Source organism: Ciona robusta, chromosome 7, assembly GCF_009617815.1.
Source record: "Ciona robusta chromosome 7, ASM961781v2".
NCBI lineage: Eukaryota > Metazoa > Chordata > Ascidiacea > Phlebobranchia > Cionidae > Ciona > Ciona robusta.
The window spans coordinates 6,629,251-6,656,453 of record NC_143241.1 but is presented as its reverse complement, the minus strand read 5'-3'; the positions used below and the strand labels follow the sequence as shown (position 1 = coordinate 6,656,453).

At 34.6% G+C, this 27,203-nt stretch overlaps 3 protein-coding genes and 1 long non-coding RNA gene across 4 annotated transcripts; 2 read left to right on the top strand and 2 right to left on the bottom strand.

Moving 5' to 3' along the window:
* Positions 1 to 371: 371 nt before the first annotated feature.
* On the bottom strand, positions 372 to 23,982 carry LOC149734251 (DNA-directed RNA polymerase I subunit RPA1-like). The gene is made up of 36 exons (XM_089881291.1): positions 23,853 to 23,982; positions 23,233 to 23,437; positions 22,783 to 22,932; positions 22,312 to 22,429; positions 21,864 to 21,987; positions 21,559 to 21,635; positions 21,000 to 21,143; positions 20,607 to 20,682; positions 20,289 to 20,355; positions 19,890 to 20,018; positions 19,486 to 19,669; positions 18,999 to 19,189; positions 18,467 to 18,634; positions 18,134 to 18,275; positions 17,509 to 17,674; positions 17,082 to 17,202; positions 16,770 to 16,925; positions 15,917 to 16,100; positions 15,401 to 15,526; positions 15,027 to 15,221; positions 14,605 to 14,767; positions 10,031 to 10,138; positions 9,142 to 9,307; positions 8,486 to 8,680; positions 6,070 to 6,299; positions 5,469 to 5,636; positions 5,053 to 5,182; positions 4,586 to 4,749; positions 4,124 to 4,292; positions 3,577 to 3,712; positions 3,123 to 3,221; positions 2,380 to 2,510; positions 1,688 to 1,882; positions 1,334 to 1,451; positions 978 to 1,142; positions 372 to 641 (listed from the first exon to the last, which is right to left on the bottom strand). Exons 1-36 carry the CDS (start codon positions 23,927 to 23,929, stop codon positions 532 to 534), a joined length of 5,247 nt encoding a protein of 1,748 aa, XP_089737417.1. The 5' UTR covers positions 23,930 to 23,982; the 3' UTR covers positions 372 to 531.
* LOC149734253 (solute carrier family 35 member G1-like) lies at positions 6,542 to 8,468 on the top strand. The gene is made up of 2 exons (XM_089881365.1): positions 6,542 to 7,253; positions 7,487 to 8,468. The coding sequence occupies exons 1-2, from the start codon at positions 6,893 to 6,895 to the stop codon at positions 8,047 to 8,049; spliced, it is 924 nt and encodes a 307-aa protein (XP_089737491.1). The 5' UTR covers positions 6,542 to 6,892; the 3' UTR covers positions 8,050 to 8,468.
* LOC149734252 (uncharacterized) lies at positions 14,561 to 15,817 on the top strand. Its single transcript, XR_016385339.1, has 2 exons — positions 14,561 to 14,774; positions 15,046 to 15,817. It is a non-coding gene; the product is annotated as an uncharacterized LOC149734252 (long non-coding RNA).
* On the bottom strand, positions 23,975 to 26,957 carry LOC149734250 (uncharacterized). Its single transcript, XM_089881360.1, has one exon. The coding sequence runs from the start codon at positions 26,343 to 26,345 to the stop codon at positions 25,311 to 25,313; it is 1,035 nt and encodes a 344-aa protein (XP_089737486.1). The 5' UTR covers positions 26,346 to 26,957; the 3' UTR covers positions 23,975 to 25,310.
* Positions 26,958 to 27,203: the final 246 nt, after the last annotated feature.

Sequence of the window (27,203 nt, the reverse complement as noted above, 5' to 3'; positions counted from 1 at the left end):
TCCATTTTATCGCTTTTGCAACAATGATAAATTTCTCGGGTTTGCAATTTTTAAAGCTTTATTTTTACACGAACTACGAACAACCAGAGTCCGTATATAAACATGTTTATGAACAACAGATACATATGTGTGTACTACTTGGAACAACTTTGCAGTGCAGTTTCCCTTTTGCTAAACGCAACTGCCTTATTTATGTTTAGACATTATTACACGCTCAACAAGTGGACTACATAAATTTAGCCAATACCCGCTTCTTATGCATACGATTCGTCCATTAGTACAAGTTACGTGCAGCCATACATTCATTCATGCATTTACTAACAGCTATACTCGCGGCGCAGACAGTTATAGAGCCGAAAATAAAAACATAATTCTTCTTTTGATTGATTTTATTTGTTTATTTTTGCATCACAAAAGAAACAGTCCCCAGCAAAATGATAATGGCACCAACTTAGTACAAGTTCATGATTGCTTAAACATACGAAGGCAGTGGTTGCAAAGAAATGAATTATATCGATTGTTTAAACATATTCACGCCATTTTGGCCACTGGACAAAGCAAAGAGAAATTTCCTGTACCACCCTTTACCACTTGACCAGTAACAATACGAGCTGATGGCGATTGCAGACGATCCTGAAGACCTGGAACACAAAGTATGTCAAATAAACACAAAGAAAAAATGTTCGATAAAAAGAGTTTTAATGTTTTATTTGGAACATAAAAGGCAGCATTTAAAGATAAATATTTGATATTGTAGTATTTACAAGTGACGTTAAAACACTCCACAATCTTTCCCACCATAAACAAATAGTTGAACACAGTTATAATCTACACAGTACGACACAATGGTTACCACGCCTGTCTCTAGAGCTTAAGAGTTCGATGCCCGTCGCTGCTACCAATGTGGGCGCACGTGCCCTTTCCCCAGCGCCAAGATAAACCAAGCTACATTCAACTCAAAACAGAAGGTTACTTACCATACAGTGCTGCACTGTTAAGGAACTTCATAGTTGTTTCAAAACTCATCTGCTGTAGTGGTGATACGCATGATTCAATAGCCATGCGGTTGAATGGTTTGTATACACCTTCATAACACATGTAGTCACCAATGAGGTTTAGATGTCGTTGGTCAACCTCAATGCCTATGATTACAATGTCATATTAACAATTTTCAGAGCTATATAATGTGTTTAAAGTGTACACAAACTTAAAAACGTGTTCAATGTACCGAACCTAAAATTGTAAGTGTGCACATACCTATATATTGTATTCTAGTGTGCACAATAAAAAGTCAAAAACAATAAAAGAAAAATATAATGACAACAATACATACCGTACACAGCGAACACGTTTGCTATTTCTTTAACCACGACCCTTCTAGCAGCTTCTATTCCATACATCTGCGCTACTGAGTGGACACAGTTTGAATACAACTTGTTTACCTCTAAAATCTGCAATAACAAAGAACAAATCTTGGAAAATTAAAAAAAAATTATAAAAAAAATATAAAAACCTTATGTCGATGCTCTTATAAAAAATATAAGAGCAATCTTATAAAAAAATATAAGAGCAATCTTATAAAAAAATATAAGAGCAATAACATATGGATCTGGTGCTACAAAATACCCACTAGACTAAAATCAAGTTCAGCAATTTGTACGATACAAAATTAAGATATACCACTTACATTTTCGTTTTCAAATATTTTATAAAAGTTGATTCCTTCAGTTACCAGGTTTACTGCGTTGGTGTCACCCTGTGCAGGAACCAGTATACACCGGCTTATACCGGCTACCTGGCGCACAGGACTTGTGCTGGCTGCAAAGCGAACTAAGGACACAACGTCTACGTGCACTGACGTCAATGGCATTAACAATGTGACCTATGGGGAGATAGGCCAAGTTATTATTAAACTACCACTGTTACACCCAATTAATATATATATATATATGAATATGTATGTATTATAATATATATATATATATATATACATGTATATGCAACATTTAGGCCTGCTAAGTTATATGGTACATTCATAAGAACAGTTAGGCAACCTTTTTATAATTTAAATTAAAGCCAAATTTTTTTTAAATTGAAATATGTGATTGAAAATGTAGCATATCATTATTCCTTAATACGCCTATTATTGTAAAATATTTGAAACTTTAATACAGAATACTAAATATACGTCCAAGGATGTTTTTTTAATACACCAGCATTGAAACATTTTTTTTATCTATACAGAAAACAACTTAAATTAAAAAAAAAATACAAAACCACTGTATATGTGATTGTGGTAGAACTTTTCATGGTAAAGCTATTTGATCCAATGCTCAAAGTCAGCTATGTTCTATGTATAAAATACAAAAACCCACCGACCTTACACCAGCCACTAGCGTTAGTATCGAACTCATAATCTTCAATAGAAATACTTCCATGCCCAAGATTTTTTACAGCTCGTACACGTATGGCAGCTGTCACGTCATCTATCTGCTCTGTGGCTTGCTCGTCTGTAAAGAAAATATCACAGAGGGTATTGAGATATTCAAGGAAGGCAAGGATAAATCAGAAAATTTTCAGAGATAATTTTTTGCACATTTTTTATTACTAAGCTTTTATTCAAACAGTTTTTTAAATATTTAATAACCAAAAACTTTTATTTTAAATAATTTTATAAATATATGGACAAATCGAAATCTATTAAGATAAACTAATGAATAAATGTATTTATTTATGCTTGTGTGACAAGGCAATTAAATTTGTTATAACATGGGTGCTCTGTTCTGTACAAATATTAGAAAATATTTTTTTGCAATATTTTTTGCGCACATTTTTTATATAGATTTTTTATCTCAACATTTTTTCATTGTATATTTATTACCCAAACAGTTCAAACCTAAAAGGATAAATCAACAAAACAAATCTAAAAGAGTAAATCAATCAATAAATGTATTCATTTATGCTTGTGTTACAGGGCAACGACAGTCGTTATAATTATAAAACAACGGTTGTTAAGACAGGTGTTCTGTTTCATACACCTCGTACCAGCTTACGAGTAACCACGCATGTAAATTTGGAGGTAAACATTATTTTTTTATGTTTAAAATCATAATAGTTCATACCTTCAGTATCTATTTGTTCATCCATTGGCGTCTCATCAACAACTGTAGTGTCATCCTGATCAACAAGTACCGTGTCATCATTTTCATCAGGTAGTTCATCTATGTGCATAAAACATAGTTGTAAAAGTTAGTAAACCTTCAATTTGGTTTTGGTGCATAACAAAAAAAGTTACAGGATATCACAAATTTTTAACATCATATAATAAAACTAAAAGCTTTATATTTGGGCTGTTTGATTTTTAACACCAATTGCTCAAATCTAGCGGTCATTAGTATTACCATATAGTTCATATGTGGTAACTCAAAGGCAAACACAAAGTGTGTAAAAACAGCACACACATGTTATATGACCGTTGTTTTCTTGCCATGCAAGGATAAATAAGTAACACTAATTCAACAGTTAAAGGTAAAACCTCATATCCTCAACAACCTATATATGAAATAATCCTCCTACCATCTTGCTCCTCGTAATCCACATCTTCTCTCTTCTTCCTTCGTTGTTGTTCAGCAGTTGCATCCCCATCATCGAACCCTGCCTCCTCATCTATTTCATCATCCTCTGTGTTCTTATTCTTATCCCTTGAATCTGGCTGAAAACGAGAAAGAAACTACCACTGGGGCGTTTGTGTACTTACTAGGCAAGACACTTGACTGCATCTGCTCCAACCCAGTGGTAACTAATGGTTTGTCTAAATTCTCAGCCATACGTTAAAAAACAATTTTTACCGCTGCTGCGACACGTGGCTAGAGCAGACAACCAAAGGAACTTGACCAGTTTAGGCGATTGAGCCAAGGATCTTAACCACGCACAAATTTGCAGGGTGTAATGAACAGAACACTCGTGTTATAATGACTTTCGTTAGTTTGCCACTCGAGGATAATTAAGGTAAATTCATTGATTCATTACACACAATAACTTATAACTGATAATATTTAACGACCATCAGACCCAATAAAGTTTGCATTAAAAAAAAGTCCAATACCAGTTTTATTATACAAACCATTTCTTCCAATGTATCATCCACAAATGTTTCAGCTTCTGGTTCGTTATCATCTCCTGCCTTTGCCCTTCTAGCTGTGTCCTTGGCTACCCTCTGGTCGATCAACAAAACTTCACTTTCCCGTTTCTTCAACTGTTTCTGAATTTGGAAGAGCAGTACGCGAAAGAAACTGCAAAATTGAGGAATATTAGGGCTGTTATAACATTCTATTATTTTGTAATTAAACGCTAGACTTTCCATAACTGCAAATTTAAAACAAATTATATTTTTGCAAAAGTTAAACTGCAAAATATGTTCTATTTAATAGTCATTTTTTGCTTGCAATGGAATGTACATTTTAGTGAAGTAATTATTAATAGAATAAATATAACTTATTTAACCTTGCATGTCCTGATACCAGGTCATGGCATCAAGCCACACTCTCAAGCCATGGCACTAAGTCACGGCATTTATTAAACTTACTTAGACTCAATATGACGTAGCACGGTATCACGCGTCAAGGCAAGGTCCTTAGCAAACTGACGTTCAGGTAGAAGGTGAATGGTGATCACACATCGTCGGTATCTATCTCCATGTTCACCACCTCCAACCACTAACCTCTCGTCCAATGTAAACTTATGCAACACCTGTGGATAATACGTGTATGGGAATTTTATTACAACTTATGCTACACTTATGGAGAAAAATAGATATTGTGTTGCATATGTCAGGATTTTAAGTAAGTATATAGGTTGGGGTAAGATGATACATGTTTTTTCTCTTTTATCAACCATTTAGTAGACAAAGAATTGACGGATTTATAAAGAACGTTCCTAATAGTTCAAAACAGGATAACAAAAATGGGACACTATGCTTCAACAGTATCCATCTTACCCCACAGCACTAGTATACTATATTTTCAAGGATTTATTGGCAGCAAACAAAGATACCTGAGTTAGCAAGACTTTAGTTAACTCTTTGCACAATCGTTTCGCTCGTTTTTGACCATGATCCATCACAGGAACCGTGATCTGAGGCGTCTTGATGTGTCTGCTTGCAACCATTAGGATCTCACGCAACCTGGTAATAAAAAACACATATTTAAAATATTCAGCCAGAGTCGAAATTGTTTAAAAGCCATAAGTTAACATGTAAGCAGGCACGAGGTGTATGAAACATAATTGTGTCGTATTATAACGACTGTCTTTGCCTGGCATGCAAAGATAAATAAATTACATTTATTTATATGCACCAAAAGTTCTTTACATACGTTTTATTAAAACTGAAACCTATATAAACTGTACAAGTAGGGCACTAAAAGCCGAAATGTCCAATTTACAAACAGGTTATTTACAGGCATACTTACCTTGGAATACCGAGTGTGACATTCATTTCACCACGACCAGCAAAATGGAAAGTATTCAGTGTCATTTGTGTTGAGGGTTCCCCAATACTTTGTGCGGCAAGCAACCCAACGCTTTCACCAGGTTGACACAGTGAACGTTGGTAGCGCATTTTTAATAAGGTCTGCAATCTGGGGATATTATGCGTTAAAAAATGTATGTATAATTTGTATTTTCATATTTGTTTTATTTTTTATAAAAAATCCCATTTCCATATTTTATTAGCCTTTTCTGTGTTTTGGGGAAAAGAGCCAAAATTTCAGGTTGCATGGTGTGCCATGCTGCAGGGCCTTAACCAAAGAAATGAGAATAGAATAGATATGTTAAACCATTTGTCTGGTGCTGTGGTATAGTAAATGGGCTGTTTTTGTCCCCACATTTCATTATTATACCATCATTTCTATACAGCTTACCTGTTTAGAGAAGGTTTCTCCATTGTTGCTAATGACTATTTTTTCTTTTATCGCAAAATGCCTTCTACTAATTCAACCCTTTTTTATAACAATGCCAAAAAACACGAAAATATGACCAGTTTGATTGTATTATAAATTCTATACAGCATACCTGTTTAGAGATGGCACTCTACTTTTCTTATTGTCCTCTTCCTCGGGCAAATTCAGGGGGTTCTTTTTCACGTATTTACTCATCTCGTTGTAAAAGTTATCGGAGATTGATCCGAAATAAAGGTCCGGACGATACTGTGAGATGACAGCATCCGGAAGAATAAGTTTGGAAGATTTATCCTCGAATTTCGCTTTTTCTTCAACTTCCATGCCCATCCATGCTTGCTTGATCTAAATTTTGTTGTTTGTAAAATTTTAAGAATCGAATTAAAACATTTTTTCGTAAAATTTTAAGAATTAAATTTAAAAAAAAAAATCGTAAAATTTTTTAATTATAGTTTTTTTTGACTACTCTATACAGAAATTACATATGGCCTGTAATAAATAATTTGTTTGTGTACATCAGATTTGTGGCAAGCATTTGTTGCCCAAACAAAAATTGTATAGGAAATGGTGTGTCATCAGACTTATCATCATAATGTAAACAGCTAGATTTTGGATAAACAGCTGTTATTTTTTATACACTGCTTTATGGGGAAGTTATTATATATGCTTGTTGGTAGATTTTTCCTTTGTAGAGAGTTTGGATCAGTTTTATTGTTAAGTTCTGATGTCTTAATATTGGTGATTAGTCATATAGTAAGTTGGGGTAATATGGAATATGTTTCCATTCTCTTTTCTTGACCATTTGGTAGTAAACAAAGAATATTTACAGAATTATGTAACCGTAGCCTCAAGACCCTAAAGGAGCGTTGTTATTTGTTAAAAACAGGAAATATAGGTCTCAGGTGCTAACGGTACCCCATCTTAAATTACAGTAAACTATGGTAAATTTAAGTGGTCTGGTCGGCATATTATGTGCTGTGACCAGCGGTTTTCTGTCAGCTGTTGGAGCTACGCTGTACAAGCTAACTACAGATTCAGCCGCCTCACAAGTCTGCTTAGTGCGATATGGATTAACATTTGGAATTTTTTTGCCGTATCTGACATTACGAACTGTCAGGGGTTTTACTCTAGGATTGAACAAGAAAAGTGCCTTGCTTATGCTCACAACTGCTGTATGTACTTTGGTGTCGAGTTTAACTGAATACCTGGCCATGGACAGTCTCACAGCAGGAGACAGCATTACCATTGGTGCATGCAGTTTTATATTTACATTAGTGGGCGGACACATTTTTCTAAAAGGTATGTTGTATATACAATATACATTGTACTGATAGGACGGTATGCCGCTAGCACCTAAATCCCAAATTCCCTGATCGTGTTTTAAACAAATAACAACGCTATTTTAAAGTCGCAGGGCTACGGTTATATGATTCTGTAAATATTCTTTGTTGACTACCAAATGGAACAAAAAAAATGAATAAAACATCTTACCCTAACATACTATACAACTATGATTAATTATGTTTTTGCAGAGCCGTTTCGTCTTCTATCTGTAATACCGGTCGCTCTAAGTGTGGCCGGCGTCGTCTTTGTGTCGCGGCCAAGCTTTATTTTCGGGGATGACGACATCGCATATGTGGGTTCTCGAATTGGGGGGATATTCTTTGCTTTTTTAAGTGCAATTGCTGGGTCTGCCGCCATGTTACAAACCCGGGTATTACACGATCAAGTCACTGTGGAGCAGATTATAATAGTTCCTGCCTGTATGGCTTTGGCAGTTTTGCCTATATATTCAAAACTAAGAAATGATGGTTGGTATATACCATGTTTAGATGACATGGTGTACTTATGTGGTAGTGCTTCTGCATATTTTGCAGGATTTGCACTCATCCTTTTTGCTTTGCATAAAGAGAGAGCAGGGCCGGTATCAATTTGTTATAATTTAAACATTGTTTTTGTTTTTGTTATTGAAAATGTCGTTTTTAATACTGTACCGAAAACAACAAGCATTATAGGTGCCGCACTTGTGTTTATAGGCTCGTGCGCGGTTACAAAATTACAAATGCGACAAACAGGGGTGCAGAATGTAGGTTGATCTTTATATTACACTACACACACTGTAGTTTATATCATTAATGTTACCCACATGTTAAACTATTTATTTCAGGCACTTATTTTATTTCCTATGAAAATTAATCTTTTGTCGTTTTTACCTCTTGTAATTATTTTTATTTATTAGATCAATAACTTTCACAGAGCGAGTTTGATTTAAAAAAAACTAACTAAATTAGTACAAGTGTGTGCTAAACAAATTATTTCAGCATTGTCTGACAGTGCACCGTATTTATTGCACCAAGTAAATAACGGAACTTTTTTTTATTTATATCCTGAAACGATAGCGAAGATCATAATATTTAAAAGACAATCGTATATGTTTTACCTCACTTCAAAACCTTTTTTTGCACCTTAAAAACTTACCTCTCTTGCAAATAAAAATTCCAATATGCAAATAAACCCAAACCTCCGCTTACCACGCTTTGACTTCCACTCTCGCTTTGTTTTGAGAAATTCAGAAACGCTGACGTCCTTTTTTCGTCCGGGTGCTTTCGGAGGCGCTTGTCTCGTTTATGTTTCATCTTCTCGTATTTTGCCCACTTGCGGGCAATAGAGCGCACACAAGGTGCTGATTCTGCTCGTTCAAGAGAAGGTATCTGCTTTGCTATAGCCTGTATGTATGGGAACAGGTTAACTTATTGAGCTTAAGTCATAAATTTTACTAAATAAACATAAACATATTGTAAAATTAATATATATATATATGGAATATGGGCTTAACTAATATATATAATATATTTACTGGTTACTAGGTTAACCAAATAAAAAAAAATTTTTTCTATGAAGAATTTTGGGGTATTTAAATGAATGCAGAATAAAAATACCAACATATTTATTAAACCTAACTTGCTTTATCCTGGCGCAGCCGGATAACGACAGTCATTATAACACAGGTGTTTTGTTTCATACACCTCGTACCAGCTTACTAGTTACCAAGTATGTTACCTTGTGGGTGATTATTATTTCCTTTTCATGCAGAGTAAGTCATAATGTACACAAATAAAACATAAATTTTGTGCATAAACCGATTCTTGCCAGCTTAAGTTACCATGTATGTTACTTTATGAGTTACCTCGTAATTATCGACAACAAAGTCGTATTGCTTCTGACTTAAATACGAGGTCTTATTAATGTCAATCCCGTCTTCCCCATAGAGGAACTGAACCACTCCACCATCACTGTCTCTCACAGTCATGTCGTATGAAAGTAATAAACCTTCTAAATGCTTTATGAGGCACCTGGAATTACGGAAAGTTTAACACAAAATACAAGTTATTTTGGACTGAGTTATAATAGGGTGGGGTAAGATGGGACGCGTTTTTATTCGGTTTTTCTTGTGTCATTTGGTAGTAAACAATTTTTTACAGAATTATATAACTGTATAGTGACTCTAAAGTAGCGTTTTTTTGTTAAAACTGGATCACGAAAGGTGAGATATAGTTGTTAACGCTATCCTATATTACCCCACTGTACTTACAACTATAGGTGCTAACGGTGTTCCATCTTACCCCACTGTACTTAAAACTTTATTTTATTAAAGTAAAACAGTATAGATCTACATGTATGTTTTACTTTCTGTGTGGAGGAATTAAACATATTTATAAAAATTAAATGCACATAAACAACGTGATCAATCATTGTCCGCTTAATTTTAAGTTTTATAATTACTTTTATCTACTGTGTGCCAGCTGCAAATATTATTGAATTTCCGATATAATGAAATGAGTATTTATAAACATAGTCCTCTAAAAAATAAGCTTTAAATATTTAAATTATATGCATGAAAATTAGTTTTTGTGATTAGAAATTGCTAAAAATAGGCTTCAAATATTATAATTAGAAAGAAAAATGTAAAAGAAAAATTGTATGCAGAAAAAATGTTTATAATCTAAACAATATTAAATGTTTATAATCCAAACAATATTAAATGTTTATAAGAGCTACAATATATATAGAGTTACCTTTGCAGGTATCCAGATCTACTCGTTTTTACTGCAGTGTCAACCAGACCTTCTCTACCGGCCATGCAATGGTAGAAATATTCCTGAGGTCGAATTCCAGTTAAAAATCTGAGAGAAATATAACAGATAAAATGCGTGTTAAAATGGAAATATAATTACTTCATTAGGTAGACAGTTGCGCAAAATTTAGGACGTATTCTTGTGGGCGAATTCCTGTCAAATACTAATGGAAAATACATCAGCTGAAATTTAAAACTGCGTGTTGGAATATACATGTATTTGTATATTAGGTGTAGGTATAGGTTTTTTATTGTGAAATTCGGTTTTAGACAGGTGCGCAATATTTAGGACGAGTTTTCCTGCGGGCGAATTCCTATCAAAATGTAAGGGAAAATACAGCAAACAAAATCTAATACGGCGTGTTGAAATGAACAAATTAATACGTAAAGTATTTTTTGGTAGTTGCGTAAGATTTAGAACGTATCCTCGCAGCCAAATGCCAGACAAAAATCTGAGAAAAAATACAGCACTTTGAAATTAATACTGCCTGTTAAAATAAACATATTATCATTTAAGTTGTTTTTGATAGTTGCTGACAAGATTTTGGGCAACTTTTTTTATCTGTACGTTTTGCACCTTATCTTGAAATAGGTGCAAGTACGTGTGGTTTATCAGCGGGTGAGAGCAAGAGTTAACAAGTTGTACGATTTCCGCGACGCATGCACAGTAGGCACACTATCATAGATAAGGATTGCGTAATTTTAGGAGATAGCGCGCAAGGTGTGAAATATGAAGTAAAAATGAACGCACGCTGACAACTACAAATAGGCAAGGTGCAGAACCAACAACATCAACAATTGAACAACCAGCTTCATCTAAAGCAAGCAACAGTAGCAAGAAGAGTTCTATATCTTAGCGGGGGTCGTCAATGCATACGAAAGGGGTCAGATTTAAATCGGTCTTTCTGGGTTTGGAACATACAGGTAAGGGCTGCTGTCATCGCAGTCTTTAACTGGGTGTTCAAATCACAGTTCGATTCAAGCGGCGTTTAAATTTATTACAGTATAATGCGAGTAACGTTTAGATTTGCAGTTTTTTTTCACGCGTCATTGGAACATGTAAATAAGGGCTGTTTATCGCATCCTTTTTTTCTATGTTTCACAGATTAGTGGATAGAGTCTTGCAAGTGGATAGAGTCTTGCAAGTATAATTCCTTATTGAAACTTTGAGAATTTGGTCCAGATTGGAACTTGCATGAACAGGCTGTTTATGTTCAGTCTGTTTTACCAAGGTCCACACTGCGCTAAAATACGATCATCTATGTTATTTAATTCACGCAGGTTTAGGTTATATGAAACTTGCAAGGAACAGGCCTACGATTTCGGGATGTTATTGCAAGTTTTAAAACAGCCTCTACTATTTTCAGCTCAAGCAAAAAGAAAAACAACAAATTTTTAACGATTTTCGGGAACATTCCGGTAAGGGACGTATTTAACTTTCCTTTCCACAATGTTCGAAAAAATCGGTAAAACTTGCAACAGCCGTACAGGTATGTTTCTGCATTCGCCATTTCCAGTGCGTCTTGGAACTTATTTTGAACAGGCTGTATAAAACAGCTGATCATATAAGTTTACCCACGAGCTGTTTGTTTCCCTCCAAAATTTAGAATCATGTTTTTTTTCGATCATGTTTTCTTAAGTCTTGTTTTTGTTTCTGAGGTTGGAACTTGTTTTGAACAGGCTTCAACCAGACCATGAGTCTGCTCAAACTAGTTCTCGTAACAGTTGCAATCTAACATCGCTTTGTTTCACATGTAGTGAAATGAAACTTCTTTAGAAAGGGCCTGCTTTAGGCTCATTCTAGGACGTTTTAAATTACCATGTGGACTACCACCCCTGCTTTCACACTACGAAATAGCAATTACATATAGCGCTACATGTTCATAACAGCTTGGAACATTCAGGTAAGGGCTGTTTCCCCAACCCTTGACTGTCTGTTTAAAACTTTTATAGGACGATACCGTTTAAATTTGTTACAAAAATGCTAAATGTGCCATGAAACTTGCTTAGTACGGGCCATAGTAAGGCCGTTCTTTGCAAGTTTTGTTCCAATTTCAGTAATATCTTCCAATTTTCCACCGACGCAAAACTGGAACATGTACGTAAGGGCTGCGTTTCCAGCTATTACTTATATGTTGCATGTTTGCGCTGGTACTTTCTACAATATTTCACTAACGTATCTCTTGTTATCATTTTAATGGAACTTGCATGAACAGGCTGTACACACACGATTCCGCCTTTTTTTGCAAGTTACCACAAAATTGAAAATGTTTTCTTACAAAATCTAGATCACTAATATTTAAATATGAAGTATTTTAAATGATAGTTTTAAAAACATTTCTGTTCTCATTTTGAAACTTGCGTGGAACGGGCCACTCTGCCAGGCCGTTGTAAACATGTTTCGAAATGCGTTTGAGATCTTTTACACCTAGCCCCCCCCCCCCCCCCCTGTCATATTGGCATTGGAACATGATCGTAAGGGCTGGCGGTCAGTCCTTTCCCTTATGTTCTTCTGGCTTTATTGACTTTTAACGTCATTTTAACATTTTCTCATCTGGTCTGGTTCAGTGTAAAGTTTGATGCAGGTGTGCCTGTCATTTGGTCTTGGCGATTCGTGCCCGTGAGCAGGCATTATGTGTATGGAACAGAACACCCTACGTTGTGACGACTGTCCTTGCCCGCCAGCGCGCGGTATCCCTCATTCCACAGATGCAGTTCAATTGAAACTTGCAGGAACGGGCCTTGTTCCAACAAGTCTTTTTCAACAGGTTTCACATGAACTCTTATCACATGCTTCGGTCGTTCAGTAATTCCATATGTGTCTCTATAATGCAAATTTGCTGTTTCGCGTTTTTGGAACTTATACGAACAGGCTGCTTTGTACTCGGTCACTTCGCTTAAGTTTAAACAACATCAACGGCCGCTCAACAATAATATTTCTTTCTAGCCAAGTTTAAATTTCTTTTCGGTTTTCAGCATTGTTGTAAGTGTCTTACCCAAGGACACAAATGCCCACAATTAAAGCAGCGACGAGCCTTGAACACGTAACCTAGCGCTAACAAACCTGTTCACCCCGCAGATGCAGTTCATTTGAAACTTGCAGGAACGGGCCTTGTTCTAACAAGTCCTTTCCAACAGGTTTCGCATGAACTCCATTACGTGCATCGGTCGTACACTAATTACATTTACGTGTCCCTATAACCACACAGCTAAATTGCGATCTTAGAAATCCGCCGTTTCGCGTTTTTGGAACTTATACGAACAGGCTGTGCTGTTCAGCCAATTCGTACAAGTTCAAACAACGTTAACGACCGTTCAACAATAATAGTTTTTCTGACCAGTTTGGCTGCCAATTTAGTGTTATAAACACCTACTAGGTTGTTACAGCTTTGTCGAAATGGGTTTACATTCATTCCTATATATGTCTATACTCCGCAGATGCAGTTCATTTGAAACTTGCAAGAACGGGCCTTGTTCTAACAAGTCCTTTCCAACAGGTTTCTAGTGAACCCCATTACGTGCATCGGTCGTACACTAATTTCATACACATATCGTTTTGAATTTAAATGCAGGCTTGCCAATTCGGATCTACTGTTTCGCGTTTTTGGAACTTATGCGAACGGGCTGTTCCGTCAGTCAATTCGTTTAAGCTCAAACAACCGCAACGGACGTTTAATCTTTGATAAAAAGTAGTATGGCTACTGCCGGCATATTTTGTCAATAGCCTACCTTGTAAATTATCCAACCTATTTAACGTTTGTGAAACTTTTTTTTTCTACAGGTTTTTATAGTTAAATCTCTGATTTTCGGCACCACGAAACTTGCGTGGAACAGGCTGTTTGAATCCAGCCTTTTCGTGTAAATTTCCATGGGCCTAATTTACTACCATCTCAAATAGTAGGCCTGGATAACGAACCATGACCTCCAGGTGCTAACGGTATCCCATTTACCGCTTAATACTATGAATTGTATTTATAGTATTTGGCCTTATTGGAAACAATCCATGGAACATGTAAGTAAGGGCTGCCCATGTACAGTCGTTACCAACATGTTTTACAGATTGCTTACGACTTTCAGGACTCTAAAATTAGACATATCCCTTAATCATTGGAACATGTAAGTAAGGGCTGTATTATTCTGTCATTACTTCCATGTTTCACAGATTAGGAGTAAACTGACTACTACTAACATAAACTTTATCAAGAATTCAAATTTTTTTTAGTCAAAATTACTTTTACCTCTGTGAAACCTCAGGTATCATGTTATCATTGGAACATGTAAGTAAGGGCTGTCGTACAGTCATTATTTTCATGCTTCACAGAAAATATGAATATATACATCTTTCTACTTTGAAAATAATGCATGGTTTTTGACTTCTCGGCCTTATAGGTCTATACTCAAGACTAGTTGGCGCAAGAGTTTTGGGAACAGCAACGGTTTTGCTCGCTGTGTTGCCACGTTAAGCACTGTCTTTACCAGAATATTTTAAAAATAATCCACCATTTTTGCTCTCACCTTTGTGAAATAAATCCTCCCGCCCTAATAGTTGTATCGTACGGCATAAAGCTTGGTGCTGATCGACCAGAGGGCATGAGTGGAGGTCGCCTACCTTCCAACTCAATCTGACCAAGTAAGCACGAGATCTGCATGCAGTTAACTGCACCCCCCTTTGCTCCAGCTGAAAGGTAAACCAGTTTAGGTGAACAGTTAAAAAAAATTGTGGATCAAATTCTACAATTGTGGAAACGTATAAAAAATCCCAATTGTCCACCCACACATAAAAAGCAGTTTTATTTAAATATTTAACCATTAGGTTACTTTGGATGTACTTGATTATTTTATTACTAAATTTAATTTTTATAATAATTTAATATTTACTTGCATATATTTTAACATTACTTTAAAAAATTACGTTTACTTTCTAATAAATCACTTACAAATAACCATGAGTTGCAGGTTATTTTGTGGAAATGTTTTGAGCAATCCTCCCCCTGTACACCACTTGGCTATCTGGTCATTAGCTCCATTACATACAGCCTTCATTGCGTGATCTACAGCTGCCAACTTGTCCTCTGTCATGTTGACAATAATCTTGGTTGCAACATGGGCGTCCCATAAGGCATCGGTTATATCTAGGTCATAAGGCTTCAGTTACATTTTTTTACAGTTTTATATATAGCAATTGTCATGCATTAAAAAAAGCAATTGCACCCGTAGGCCAAAACATGGTATGTCTATAATCTATTTTTAACACGACCAGGGAAACTGGGATGAAAAGGCTAAGTATGTTTAATCATCATTATTTACCAACCTTCCTCATTCTTCTTTTTAACATTCAGTGTTTTAGCAACAACTTGCATTCCATTATCCTTGGTGTCGTGTATAACATCCGTCCTTCCCTTGTTTGCCCAATCCCGCACAAGAATATCTTCAACACCTAGAAAAAAATGACAAATTTGCAAAACCTTAAATGTTTTTTTGTGTGTCGAGCATCTAATTTTCGGCACCACGAAACTTGCGTGGAACAGGCTGTTAGAATCCAGCCTTTTCATGTAAATTTCCATGCGCCTAATTTACTCTCATCTCCCATAGCAGCATGGAAAAAATGTTTAAAGAATTTTAAAAATGTTTAAAGAATTTTAAAAATGTTTAAAGAATTTTATAACTGAAGCATAGGACTAAATTGTTCAAAGTGTGCTTGTATTAAAAATAACGTTAAAGCTCCCTATCAAGCGTCATCTCTTATCCTAGGGTAAGGAACTTGTAAGACAAAATAATATCAAAATGTACTTTTAATCAATAAAAAAAATACAGCAAGTCGTGTTACCTAGAGTAAACCCCCGGTATCGTTGCAGGAATGCTGTGAACAACCTTGCGAGGCATGTCAGTAGTCGTCCGCTAATTTCACCCGAGTATATTTCATACATTGCATGCACAAGACCATGTTCTGTTGCCCCATAATGGGCTTTATCAAGAATTCCACATAACAGTTCACCATTGCGAATGATAACCTGTGAAACAGCTTAATCAGTTTTCCGCACTATTAAAAAATCTTTTGGTAAAAACAGTTTAATAGGCGTTAGTGAAGAATCCTCCTTTACGTTATGGATTAGGCTGGTTGAACGGTTCTGTTTAGGTTACATAGATTCGGCAAAATTTACCTTAGTTGTCAGTTGATACAAAAATGCAATTATTAGCTTTACGCAAGACTAGTTGTAGATTAGACTGGTGAAAAATGTTAGTTGGATGGCAAGCGCTATTGGCTATAGGGGTTAGCAGATAGTGTAGGTTCTTCACTATCCCATATATCCCAGTTTTCTAATTGACATTTTTGCATTTATTTCATTCGTATATGTTGGTGACTTCATAAAATAAAACGAAACAAAAATTCACAGGATTTTTTTAAGTATTCAAAAGGACTGATATCTTGTCTACCTGGTGGCATCATTAGGGTATATATATGCCAATGGTATATGACAGGAGAATAATTGTATTATTTTGTCTGCCATATGGGATTATCAGGGTAAACAGGATGGCTTAGCAGTAAAATTTAGAAACTTGTATTTAAATCGCAAATATCTTTTGCAAAGTTTTCGGAAAAGCAATATTTTTAGGAAGCTTCATAAAACTCAGCTAAAAGTAATAAAATGCCTCCAATTGATAAACAGAATAACCAGAACCTGTGATTCACACATGTCCACTCCATGTATTGGAGCAACTTTAGCATTTCTTGCTGGCTCCTTCTGCCAGTTCTTTGGACCAATTTTCGATTTTCCAGTTAAGTTTATAAGTGGGAGACCATTTGGAGTAATGTTCAAAAAAATAGTGGAAAAAATCTGGAAATAAAAGAAAAAACAAATATTATTAAACAAATGTGATAAGTTACATTCTGCCATGTCTATGTGAGAATAAAAGCTACATTTAGGCCAATTATATGTGGTTATAGGACAAATATTGTATATTAACTGGTACAATAAGATAGCACCGCTTACCTGTTTTCCTGACCATAACTTTCTTGGTTTAATGAGAGCTGGTTTTATGAGTTTAACTTTGTATGGAAGATGCATCAATGCTTCGTATGTTAGTTGCTGGTATTCTTCTTGTGTGAAAAACCTTTGTGAAAAATAATGTAAATATAACAGATGAATGAATGTATCTTGTCTTTTATTGTTATAACACAGGTGTTCTGTTCCATACACCTTGTGTCAGGTAGAAAGATGAAGTCTTGGTATCCTTAGGTTACAATGCACACACTCTAACCACTGTACTTTTGCCCAGATTGTAATATAACAGCATTTTTGTAAGACAATTTTGCAATTGTTGTTAAATGTTTAAAACACAATATAGGTATTTGCATTTTGTATGCTAAAGATGTCCCATCTTACACCACATTACTATTATAAAAATTGTTATACCAACCTGCCCCGAATACACATGTTCACTCCAGCCACCATATGATCTTGTATAAGACAACTAAGTGGTTTTCCATCTTTCCCACTTAAATATTGGGCATCAGTTGACATTAATTGGTAAGCTTCTGATCTACACAACTCACTTTGGGGGAAGTGAGCATTCATTTCATCACCTAAACAGTTATTTGTTTGCGTTCATACACCTCATGTCAGCTTACGAGTTACCATGTATGTTACTTTGTGGGTGAATATTTTTTAGGAGATTTTTTTTCCTTTTTTATGTATGCTGGTATTTTGGACAACCCATTACTGGGTTGTTTATATCGTAATATTCGAGATAAAAGACCAAACAGTTGTATTAAGTATGTACTATGCATAGGAGTATAGCTATACCAAACAGCTAATTTAAAGACAGTGCTATTACAGATACAGAACATAAAATAAGGACAACCGAAAAAAAAGATAATTTAAAAAAACTTATCAAATATTTTTTTTACAATCTACTATAAGCAGCCTATAACTCAAAACCTAATCACAAAACATTACAGAAAAATTCCTATAAAAAAAACACTAGAACATGCCTATTTTCGATTTCTAATATAGTGCAAACGCCATAACAAAATCCCACATACCATCAAAATCAGCATTGTAAGACTTGCAGTTGGCATAATGCAGTCGTAGAGTTTTTTCACCGGGTAAAACACGTACACGATGTGCCATGATTGAACCTTTGTGCAAAGTAGGCTGTCGGTTCAACAGCATTACATCACCTGTCTGATGTTAAAGTGAAAGGTAAGAAAAAATCAGATAGTATTTATAGATATATATATTTATAGTGATGAAAAAATACTGCCGTGTGCCGTGGTACAGTGTTGTTAATTGTTTAAAACACGATCAGGATATTTGGATATTATGTGCAAAAGGTATCCTGTCTTCCCCTTCCCTACTATATATATATAAAATACCTGTATATGACGTAACACAAGTTTAGGTTTATTAAAAACTTCATGTTTGCTTCCATGTGTATCAGTTGCTGTTAGTTGTTTAGCTACAGCTTCTCTTTGTGACTGGTCAGTAGCACTTAGCAACACGGTGCGACCGTCTGCCACTACATGGGTGGCACCTGGGTGTTTCTGAAAGTTACAACTCCAATTAATGAATATGGTTAGTTCAGGTTTTTTAAACTTTTTGCTCAGAACCCCTTTTAACATCCTAAGATTTTCCGCAACCCTTCAAGGGTAACAATATAACTATACAATTGCCTTTGTGTAATATTGGTATACTCTCGACGATCCCTAAAATTTGTTACCCTTATGTAGAGCATAATAGAAATGGTCCTCTCTTATGTTCCATTTGATAGTAAACAAGGAATATTTAAAAATTATAAAATCCCATCCTAATTTTACTGGGATAACGCGCCAACTCTGCCCTCTTATCCCAAACCCCAATGCCTACTGTGCTTCAAGACCTCACCCATATAAAACACACAATACTTACCATTGGGCCATTAATAACAGCTTGTCGTAGCATCTTAGTATTCCAAGGTGTTACTGGGCAAGGATATGTAAGTTTGACAGCAAACACCATCGGAAGTCCAATTTCATTTGTTGCAATATAAGGATCAGGTGAGATGACAGATCTAGCTGCGTAGTTTACTCTTTTACCCATCATGTGCTTGCGAAATAATCCTGAAAGTAAAAGTTACAATAATGTATTGGTGAGTTACAAATACAGTATAGAAATTTTCAAGCATAAATTGTCACCCCAAAGTACAATTCTTTAAAGTGTACTTTCCAACCATGCTACCATAGGACTTCACCCCCTAAAAATGCACCAATATTTACCATGTTTTTTTCTTTAGTAGTTATTTAATACAAATTTTTGTAATAATAAGCCAACTATGGCCAAAACTCTAGGTCTTTCAACTAAGCTTTGAAGGACCCCACCCCTTTACAAAAAAAAAATAAACAAACACAAAACTCACCATCTTTTTTCTCCAGTAGTTGTTTAATACCCGGTGTCTTATCATCAGCACTCGTCAAGCGATCAAGATCTGAATCCAGGAGACTGTTGACGTGTTGCTGCAATCGTAGCCATGCATTCTCCAATTTTTGGGGCAGAGTTTTCCCGGGAATGCTGGAAATTACATCCATTTTCTTACTCGACATCTAAGAACAATTGAAGAAGATTGTTAATTCATACACGTTGTTGGGAACATGTTAGAAAATATCATTTAGAGAATTGTTTTGTTAAAAAATATCACAAATATCACTCAAAGTGTTTTATTAAAATATACATTCATAATAAAAAAATTGAAAACTATGTAACGAAACTACTTCCCAAACATTTTTAACTGCATTAAATGCTATAAGAATTATTATAACTCACTTTAAGTTTAAGCTTCCCCATCTTTGTCACATCTTCTTCTTCCTCCTCCATCTCATCTTCGATGTTTTCCTTGTTTGCCTCTGAGAGTCTCTTGATAAGAGCACGCAGGATTACGCAATCCATTAAAACCTTGGCAAAAAAGTTAAGTTGGATCAAGATCAAATTTAGGGTTGCAGTAATTACTTTTATTTGTCGTAATTTGATTAAATATGTGTTAGAAAACGTTTTTGTTTTATATTAGATTGGTTATCAAAACTTTTTATGTGCATAAAACAAGGATTTTATAAAGGTAAATTTGTTAAAAAAATTGTTGTTTTAAACCATTTACAGTTTCTGGAGTATAATTGTCTTAGACATACCATGTTGTACCGTTTGATTTTTTTCTGAATTTTCACTTACTTTCGAATAAGCTGTGGTCTGTGGACTTTCGAATTGACGACCGTTCACACAACCTATCGGCCGAAATCTGTTTAATAACATAGCAATTCAATAAATTTGGTGAGAGTTGTGAGACAAAGTCAATTTTTTTTTTTTAGACAACCTCTTGATAAATACTGGGTTGAAGCAATTTCAGTGTCTTGCCCAAGGACACATGCGCCTACAATGGTACCAGAGACGAGCCTTGAACCCTTTACCTCTGAGTTAAAGGTAGACGCGCTAACCAACTGTGCCACAGTGCCGTAATTAATCGAAGCAAAGTTTAAAAAAGTTACTCACCTTGAAGCAGGAACAGGCAACGCAGAGAGAAATAAAACATCCACAGCACTACATGGCTGTATTGTGAAATCACCATCTGAAAAACACTGTTATATAAGCAATTGTTGTGCAGGGCATTATAATATTTATCCATATATACAACAGCGACCTTGTGTCTAAGTCTAGTTAATAATTATTTTTGACATTCAGTTGAAAATCAATTTCAGCATTACCATGCAGGTACACCTGATAGACCCTAGACTCCTAGAGCACATTAAATGAAACATACAAAATTATAAGTTCACTTTTTTCATGAGAATACAAAAATATAGTACATACAAAATTGTATTTTTTTTAATTAAAAAAAAACATATTAAAGTATAACCCTCATAAAATTCTTTTTTTTGTTTTTACCATTTTTTTCTTTGTCTGATATCCCAGCTGCATCTCCCATAGCAACAAATATCCTCGACAAGATTTCTTTCTCGTTATTCCACAGAGCGGAAATATGGTCCTTGACGTTGGAGGGAGTCATGTAGAACTGAGTAGCTTCGTGTGCTGAACAATATTTGACTATTTTATAGATTTTTTAACATATAGTAGGTTGGGGTAAGATTAAGCTGGGGTAAGATTTTCTATTGTATTTTTTAGTCCTATTTAGTGGTAAACAAACAATATTTAAAGATTTATAAAATCTTATCCTCACAACTCCCTAGACATCTGACTAAACATAAAATACACCAGTGGTTCCCAAACTGGGGTCTGTGGACCAACTGGGGTACGTACAGCAGTTTCAGAGGCTCCGCAGTGTTTAATTGTGATTAGACAATAAAGCTCTTTCATTGGTGTGGTGTTTGCATTTTCCCACCGCATTCTTTGATTTATATAAGGCAGCCAAATATCAAAATAGTAGCAAAGGGTCCACCAGGCAAAACTTTTGAAAGTTTGGGAACAGCTGATATAAAGGTCTTACCTTTGTCTTTTTTAGCTTGTACCTCCATAACATAGATCTTACTGAAGTGTTCACTTCGTACACTCTCCACATATCCTCTGTTAATATAGAGATAATTATATGGTGTAAAAATTTACATACATGGTAACTGGTACGCTGGCATAAGGCCTAAGAAACAAAAAGTTACACCCATGGGCCATGGTAACTTTGTAAGAAACAGAACACCCGTGTTTTCCGGCTACGCAAGGATAAAAAAAGTTACATTCAGATATACTTTCTACATGAAAATATAGTTTTTTATTTACAAGTATTCATTTAAAACTTACGCGCAGTGTGGACATTTGGTCACATTCTTAGCAAGCAGATGTAAGAACTCTGATACCATCTGCCAATGTAAGTTTGCTGCATTTCGTGACCAACCATTTGTATTGTCATCATCATTATTGGAATCTATTGTGAAAAAAGAAATAGATTTCTCACTTTACTAAGTATTAAATCTTTACATAAAAAGGTACTTAAATTAAAAAAAGAATAAAACAACTTTAAATAGAATTGGTAACTACCACAGTCAACAACGTTGTTAGGTCACGGTGTAAACACTATATTATTTGAAAGACAAAAAAACGTAATTTCACTGTTTGCTTAATCGTTTTATATATATATATAAATATTTTGGTTTGTGCTTTGTGCTATGACTTGGAAAATTAAAGGCTCAAACAAAGAAATATAAATACAATACACAATATTTATTAGTTTATTCAACCATAATCTAACCTTTCTGTCTCTCAATAGCTTCAAAATGTTTTAATAAAACACTTTCCAGATGCTCCTGTATTTCTAACATTGTCACAACATTATCACCAGATTTCTCATAAATACTGTTGCCTAGAACCTGAAAAAAAACAACATAAAATTGTCAGATCGAACATCAAATTATTTTGTTATTATGTTATAGTTTGTTTTGTTATATATATATATATATATATATATATGTTATAATTCAATTCAGGATCAGGACTGACTTCATGTGGCAAATTATGACCTATAAACCAACTCTAGGTTGTTAGGTGAAACAACAAAACTATTGGATTTATTGCATTCAAACACATAGAATAGAATACCCTGTTTCACTTGGTGTTACAAATCAAATTGGCAAACTTTGTTGTACCACCGAGAACAGAGGGGCTATTTTAACACAGAAAAGAGCTAATATACAACATTAAAATCAAATGCAAACACTCTAACCTCATTCTCAGCATCTTTGAGCTGATACACAGTTTGTACCAAGCCTTTCTCCAATGCTTGAAGCTGCATGGCCATCAGAAGTAACTTTTGACGAGGAATTAACAGTTTCTGACACTTCATGCATGACCCACGCAACAAATAAACCAGGGTCTGTAAAAACGACACTTAAAAAATTAATGAATGAATAAATAAAACTTGCTTTATCCTCGCGTGTAGGGAAAAACAACATTCGTTATAACATGGGTATTCTGGTTTATACACCTCATGCGTACTTACGGGCTACTACGTATGTAACTTTGTAAATGGTGGTCTTTTTTGTGTGGCTGACGATTTAGACAACCCACAACTGGCCTAAATCAAGTCTAAATCTGGTATAAATCCTAGGTGTTTCCCATATAGAATAGATTTGACCAAACACATGTTTAAATCTAGTCGAAACATATTTGTTACCTTAAAAAATAAAGGGTGATAGACAGGTAGAGGTAGTTCTATATGTCCCATGTGTCCTGTGCACTGTACTGAGCCTTGACCACAAGTCGCACATAATTCTTCTTTAGATGTAGCACCAAACGCAGCATCATATAACCCACCATCAGTAGGGTTAAGCAGGGCATCTAAACTGTGTGGGTTGGTAACACGTTTTACGCTCAGTTTTCTGCAGAGAAAAAATAGAAAATTAATTTGAATTTATTTAATATATATAGACCACTTTAACACATTTTGTTTATTTGTTGCTGTGAATTTACTACAAAATTTGAGTGTATGTTGTGCAATGCTTCCTGCAAACGAAAAATTTAATTTAAATAATAAACATAACAGTCTTGAGACCAATCCAACAAAGTTGTTATTTGTTTTTAAGATAATTCTTCATTTTTTAAATAAAAAATTCTTTTAAAAAGATTTGCATATCCTAAAAATTGGTCAATACACTAAATTAATTTTTTTACATTTTTACAAACTGTAACAATTCTGTAAAAAAATCGCTATTATTTATAATTGTTTAGAATTATAAATGGCAAGCACAGTTTAAGGAGTCCACAAAAAATTGTTAAAGATAAATTAAGACGTACCGTATTTCTTCAGCATTGTAGCAAGTAAACTTTAGAGCAGAAATAGTTTTAAAAGGTGTTCCTTCATTTCGGATCATATTGCTATTTGAACTGTTACAATTTTCTATTGTTTTCTACCATACTCTAAAAAAGTGTACAGATTAAAATTTCCAAACTGTTTAAACGACATAGAATGAAACGATAATTAAAACAAGGTTTAAAAAATGAGTTATCTGGCTTTAAAAGAAGAATAATGATACACGCCAGTTTTATACAAAGGATAATAGGTTTAATAAGCCGAATACAGGCATTTCAATTCAGTAGATCATTTTAGTCATACTACACTATAAATTGCTGGCAAAACGGTGCATTTCAAAATCTGGGCATTTGAAGTGCTTATACTCTGTACATGTAAAAACACAGCACATAGATGTCCAAAACAAAATAAAGAGTAAAGTTACAGTAAATAAGTTGTAGAAAAGCAAGTGCACATGGCTGTTTTACACAATTCTATAATGTTTGCTAAAAAGCCAACTTTTCCAGATCATATAGTTCTGTGTTCTGTTTTATAATCTAAGACCAGAACAAAGAAATATAAATACATAAAAATACATAAAAATAGATTGTTTGCAAGCTACTTTGTAGTGTTTGGACCTTTGGACATGCCAGAAAAATGAAAATATTTATAATTATATTACTTAGGCTACAATATTATAAATGATAGCAAAGATCAAATTATTGAGACAACGAAAAGATGGCAAATCGACAGTGGTTAAAACAAGCTATGGATATAGGTATGAGAAAGAGCATGGCCGTTGAATAGTAAAATTACACGAGTTAATATTTATTTATTACAAGTAACTGTAGATTTGGAATAAAAGTGTGAAGGTACATTTATTTATACTGAACTAAGCACCTCACAAATTAAAAAAAGGCAAAGTGTCTGTTTACGTTAATATGTGGATGTATTCACACTCTGTATTGGAAAGCTAAAATGCAAATTGAAATTATATTGCCAAACCCGAAGTTCCCAATTATTATATTATCTTTAAAAGGGTAATCAACATTAACTCAATAATGCAAATAAAAATTTCAAACAGGTCACAACAAGAAAAAAATATCCAACGTCTCTGAATTGTTTATATATTTCTGCTTAACATATAAAACATAAAATGAAACAATTCAATGGCAATGTATAAATTCACTTTTACAAGATTCTGTAATATAAATTAAAACACTAGTAGTCAGTACATTAAATGCAATGACTTTTTTTAAAAAAAAATTGATAACATAATTTAACACATGCTGGCGAATAGCTTGCTAAATAAAATAAAACGTTAAAACATGAAATCAGCTATTTTTTCCCTTTAAGATTATTTCATAACATATTTAAAACCATGCTAGAGGATAGTTTCTTAAACAAACAAAACTTCAAAACATTACATGAAATATTTTGTAAGATATTATATTTTGAACCATTTAATTTTGGTTGCGGGGAATGGAGCTGAATGGGTATTGAAAGTTCCTAATTGAGGTTCTTTCAACAGCAGTGTCATATGGGATCTGATACATGTTAAGTGTGCGCATCAACCTGTGGGCTTCATCTCCTAGAAAAGAATGATCCTGGTTGTGGTTTACTTCATCTAGATGAATGTGCACTTCTTTAATCCTGGGTCTCGGGTGTTCCCTTGTCATGCACCTCTTCATTTCATCAGTAAGGCATTGCAGCATATCATTCTGCTCTTCAGGGTTGTCGAATTGACTCATATCTGGAGGGTTTAAGTTGATGTGTTGGAACAAGCTCCCGCCGTCAAACTGATTGAAATTATTATACGGTGCTTTCTGTAGGATCAGCTCATATAGGATTGTGCCGAAGCTGTAGACATCCATGCTAGGTTGATATTCGGTGTATATATCATTGATCCTCTCAGGTGCCGCATACACAATAGCATTGGTTGGTAATGATCTACCAGTCGTGCTCTGCTGACCAGTGCAGGTAGCAATTTGTGCGGCGTCGAAATCAGTGATCATTGCTCTCAAATTAGCGCCGAGCAGAATGTTGCTTGGCTTAAGAGACCCATGGGTTACTATCTGGCCATTACTTTTCTTTATTGAATGCAGGTAAACCAGACCAGCACTTATGTCTCGAGCAATACGCAACTTAAGCCCATCCACAATTTCAAGGTGATTTTTCCTCAATAAGGTATACAGGCTTCCACCAGACATGAATGGTGTTAACACAGCATAGCATTGGTCCCATGATGTAACTCCATATATGCTCACTATATTCTCATGCCTCAAACTATGCAGAATAGTTGCTGAATTATTCACTTTGTCTTTTATATCCTTGGCTGATACAGGAGTGCCAGTAACTTGATAACATTTGACGACAAAGTGTCCAAGCTCTAGAGAAAAACCCCGTCGAATTTTTCCATGATCCCCTTGACAAATGACATCAGTAGCATCATAACTTGTATGAATTTTGCTTGGATCGTGCCAGATTGGCGTACCCATGTCGCTACTTAGTGTAACAGTGCAATCTAAGTATGGTGATCAAATATTCAAATAAGTGTTTGTTTCTTTAATTATACTGTTCTTGTACTGTGTAAAAAATATAGTATCATTAAATGTATGATGATCAAATGAATGCTTTGTTTCTTTAATGAACAAAAAATAGTAGCATCCAATGTGGACAAGTATATAAATAGTATTTTCTTGGCTTCAAATCTTGACGTAATGGGTAGAAACCAAAACTTATAAAACTATATATATATATGTTTATTTACAACTTAACATAAATTAAATATCTAACACTCTACAAAAAGGAAGTTTGTATTAAACAAAAACACACAATTGTTGATAAAAATAAAAACTTATAAGCCTATTGCATTTTAACTAGTTAACATCAAAATATTGGCTTAAAAATTATATAAACGTTAACCAGATAACTATATAGCCATATATATTATAGCATTGCATGTTGTATAGCTTATAGCTATGCAAATGCTGTTTCACAACGTTCACAGTAAAGCTTAATTACACCTACATGACTTACATTACAGCAAACAGCACATTACAGCATTATTATTACACAACAGCATTTCCAATGGTAACTCTAACTTTCAATAGGAGAACTAACTTTACTTATTATAATTTACACACGTGACAAATAGTAAACCAATTTCGTCTGAGCATTCAGTTTCTGTTTTTCTGCATTTGGTTATAACATTTTTCGTTTCTTACCTTCTCTTGATTTAAATTACAAAAGTAAATGAATGTATTTTCAATTATGTATCGTATAGGGCTTATTTATTGCTATAATGATAAGAGTTTGTATAGTAAAACAAAAACCGTAATCAGAAAGGGACCAAT

Coding starts and splice junctions, on each gene's coding strand:
- LOC149734250 (XM_089881360.1), bottom strand. CDS start 26,345: ATGGGTACGCCAATCTGGCACGATCCAAGCAAAATTCATACAAGTTAT.
- LOC149734253 (XM_089881365.1), top strand. CDS start 6,893: ATGGTAAATTTAAGTGGTCTGGTCGGCATATTATGTGCTGTGACCAGC. Junction 7,254..7,486: donor CGGACACATTTTTCTAAAAG/GTATGTTGTATA, acceptor ATGTTTTTGCAG/AGCCGTTTCGTCTTCTATCT.
- LOC149734251 (XM_089881291.1), bottom strand. CDS start 23,929: ATGATCCGAAATGAAGGAACACCTTTTAAAACTATTTCTGCTCTAAAG. Junction 4,750..5,052: donor CTAAAGTCTTGCTAACTCAG/GTATCTTTGTTT, acceptor TATTATCCACAG/GTGTTGCATAAGTTTACATT. Junction 4,293..4,585: donor CTACGTCATATTGAGTCTAA/GTAAGTTTAATA, acceptor TCAATTTTGCAG/TTTCTTTCGCGTACTGCTCT.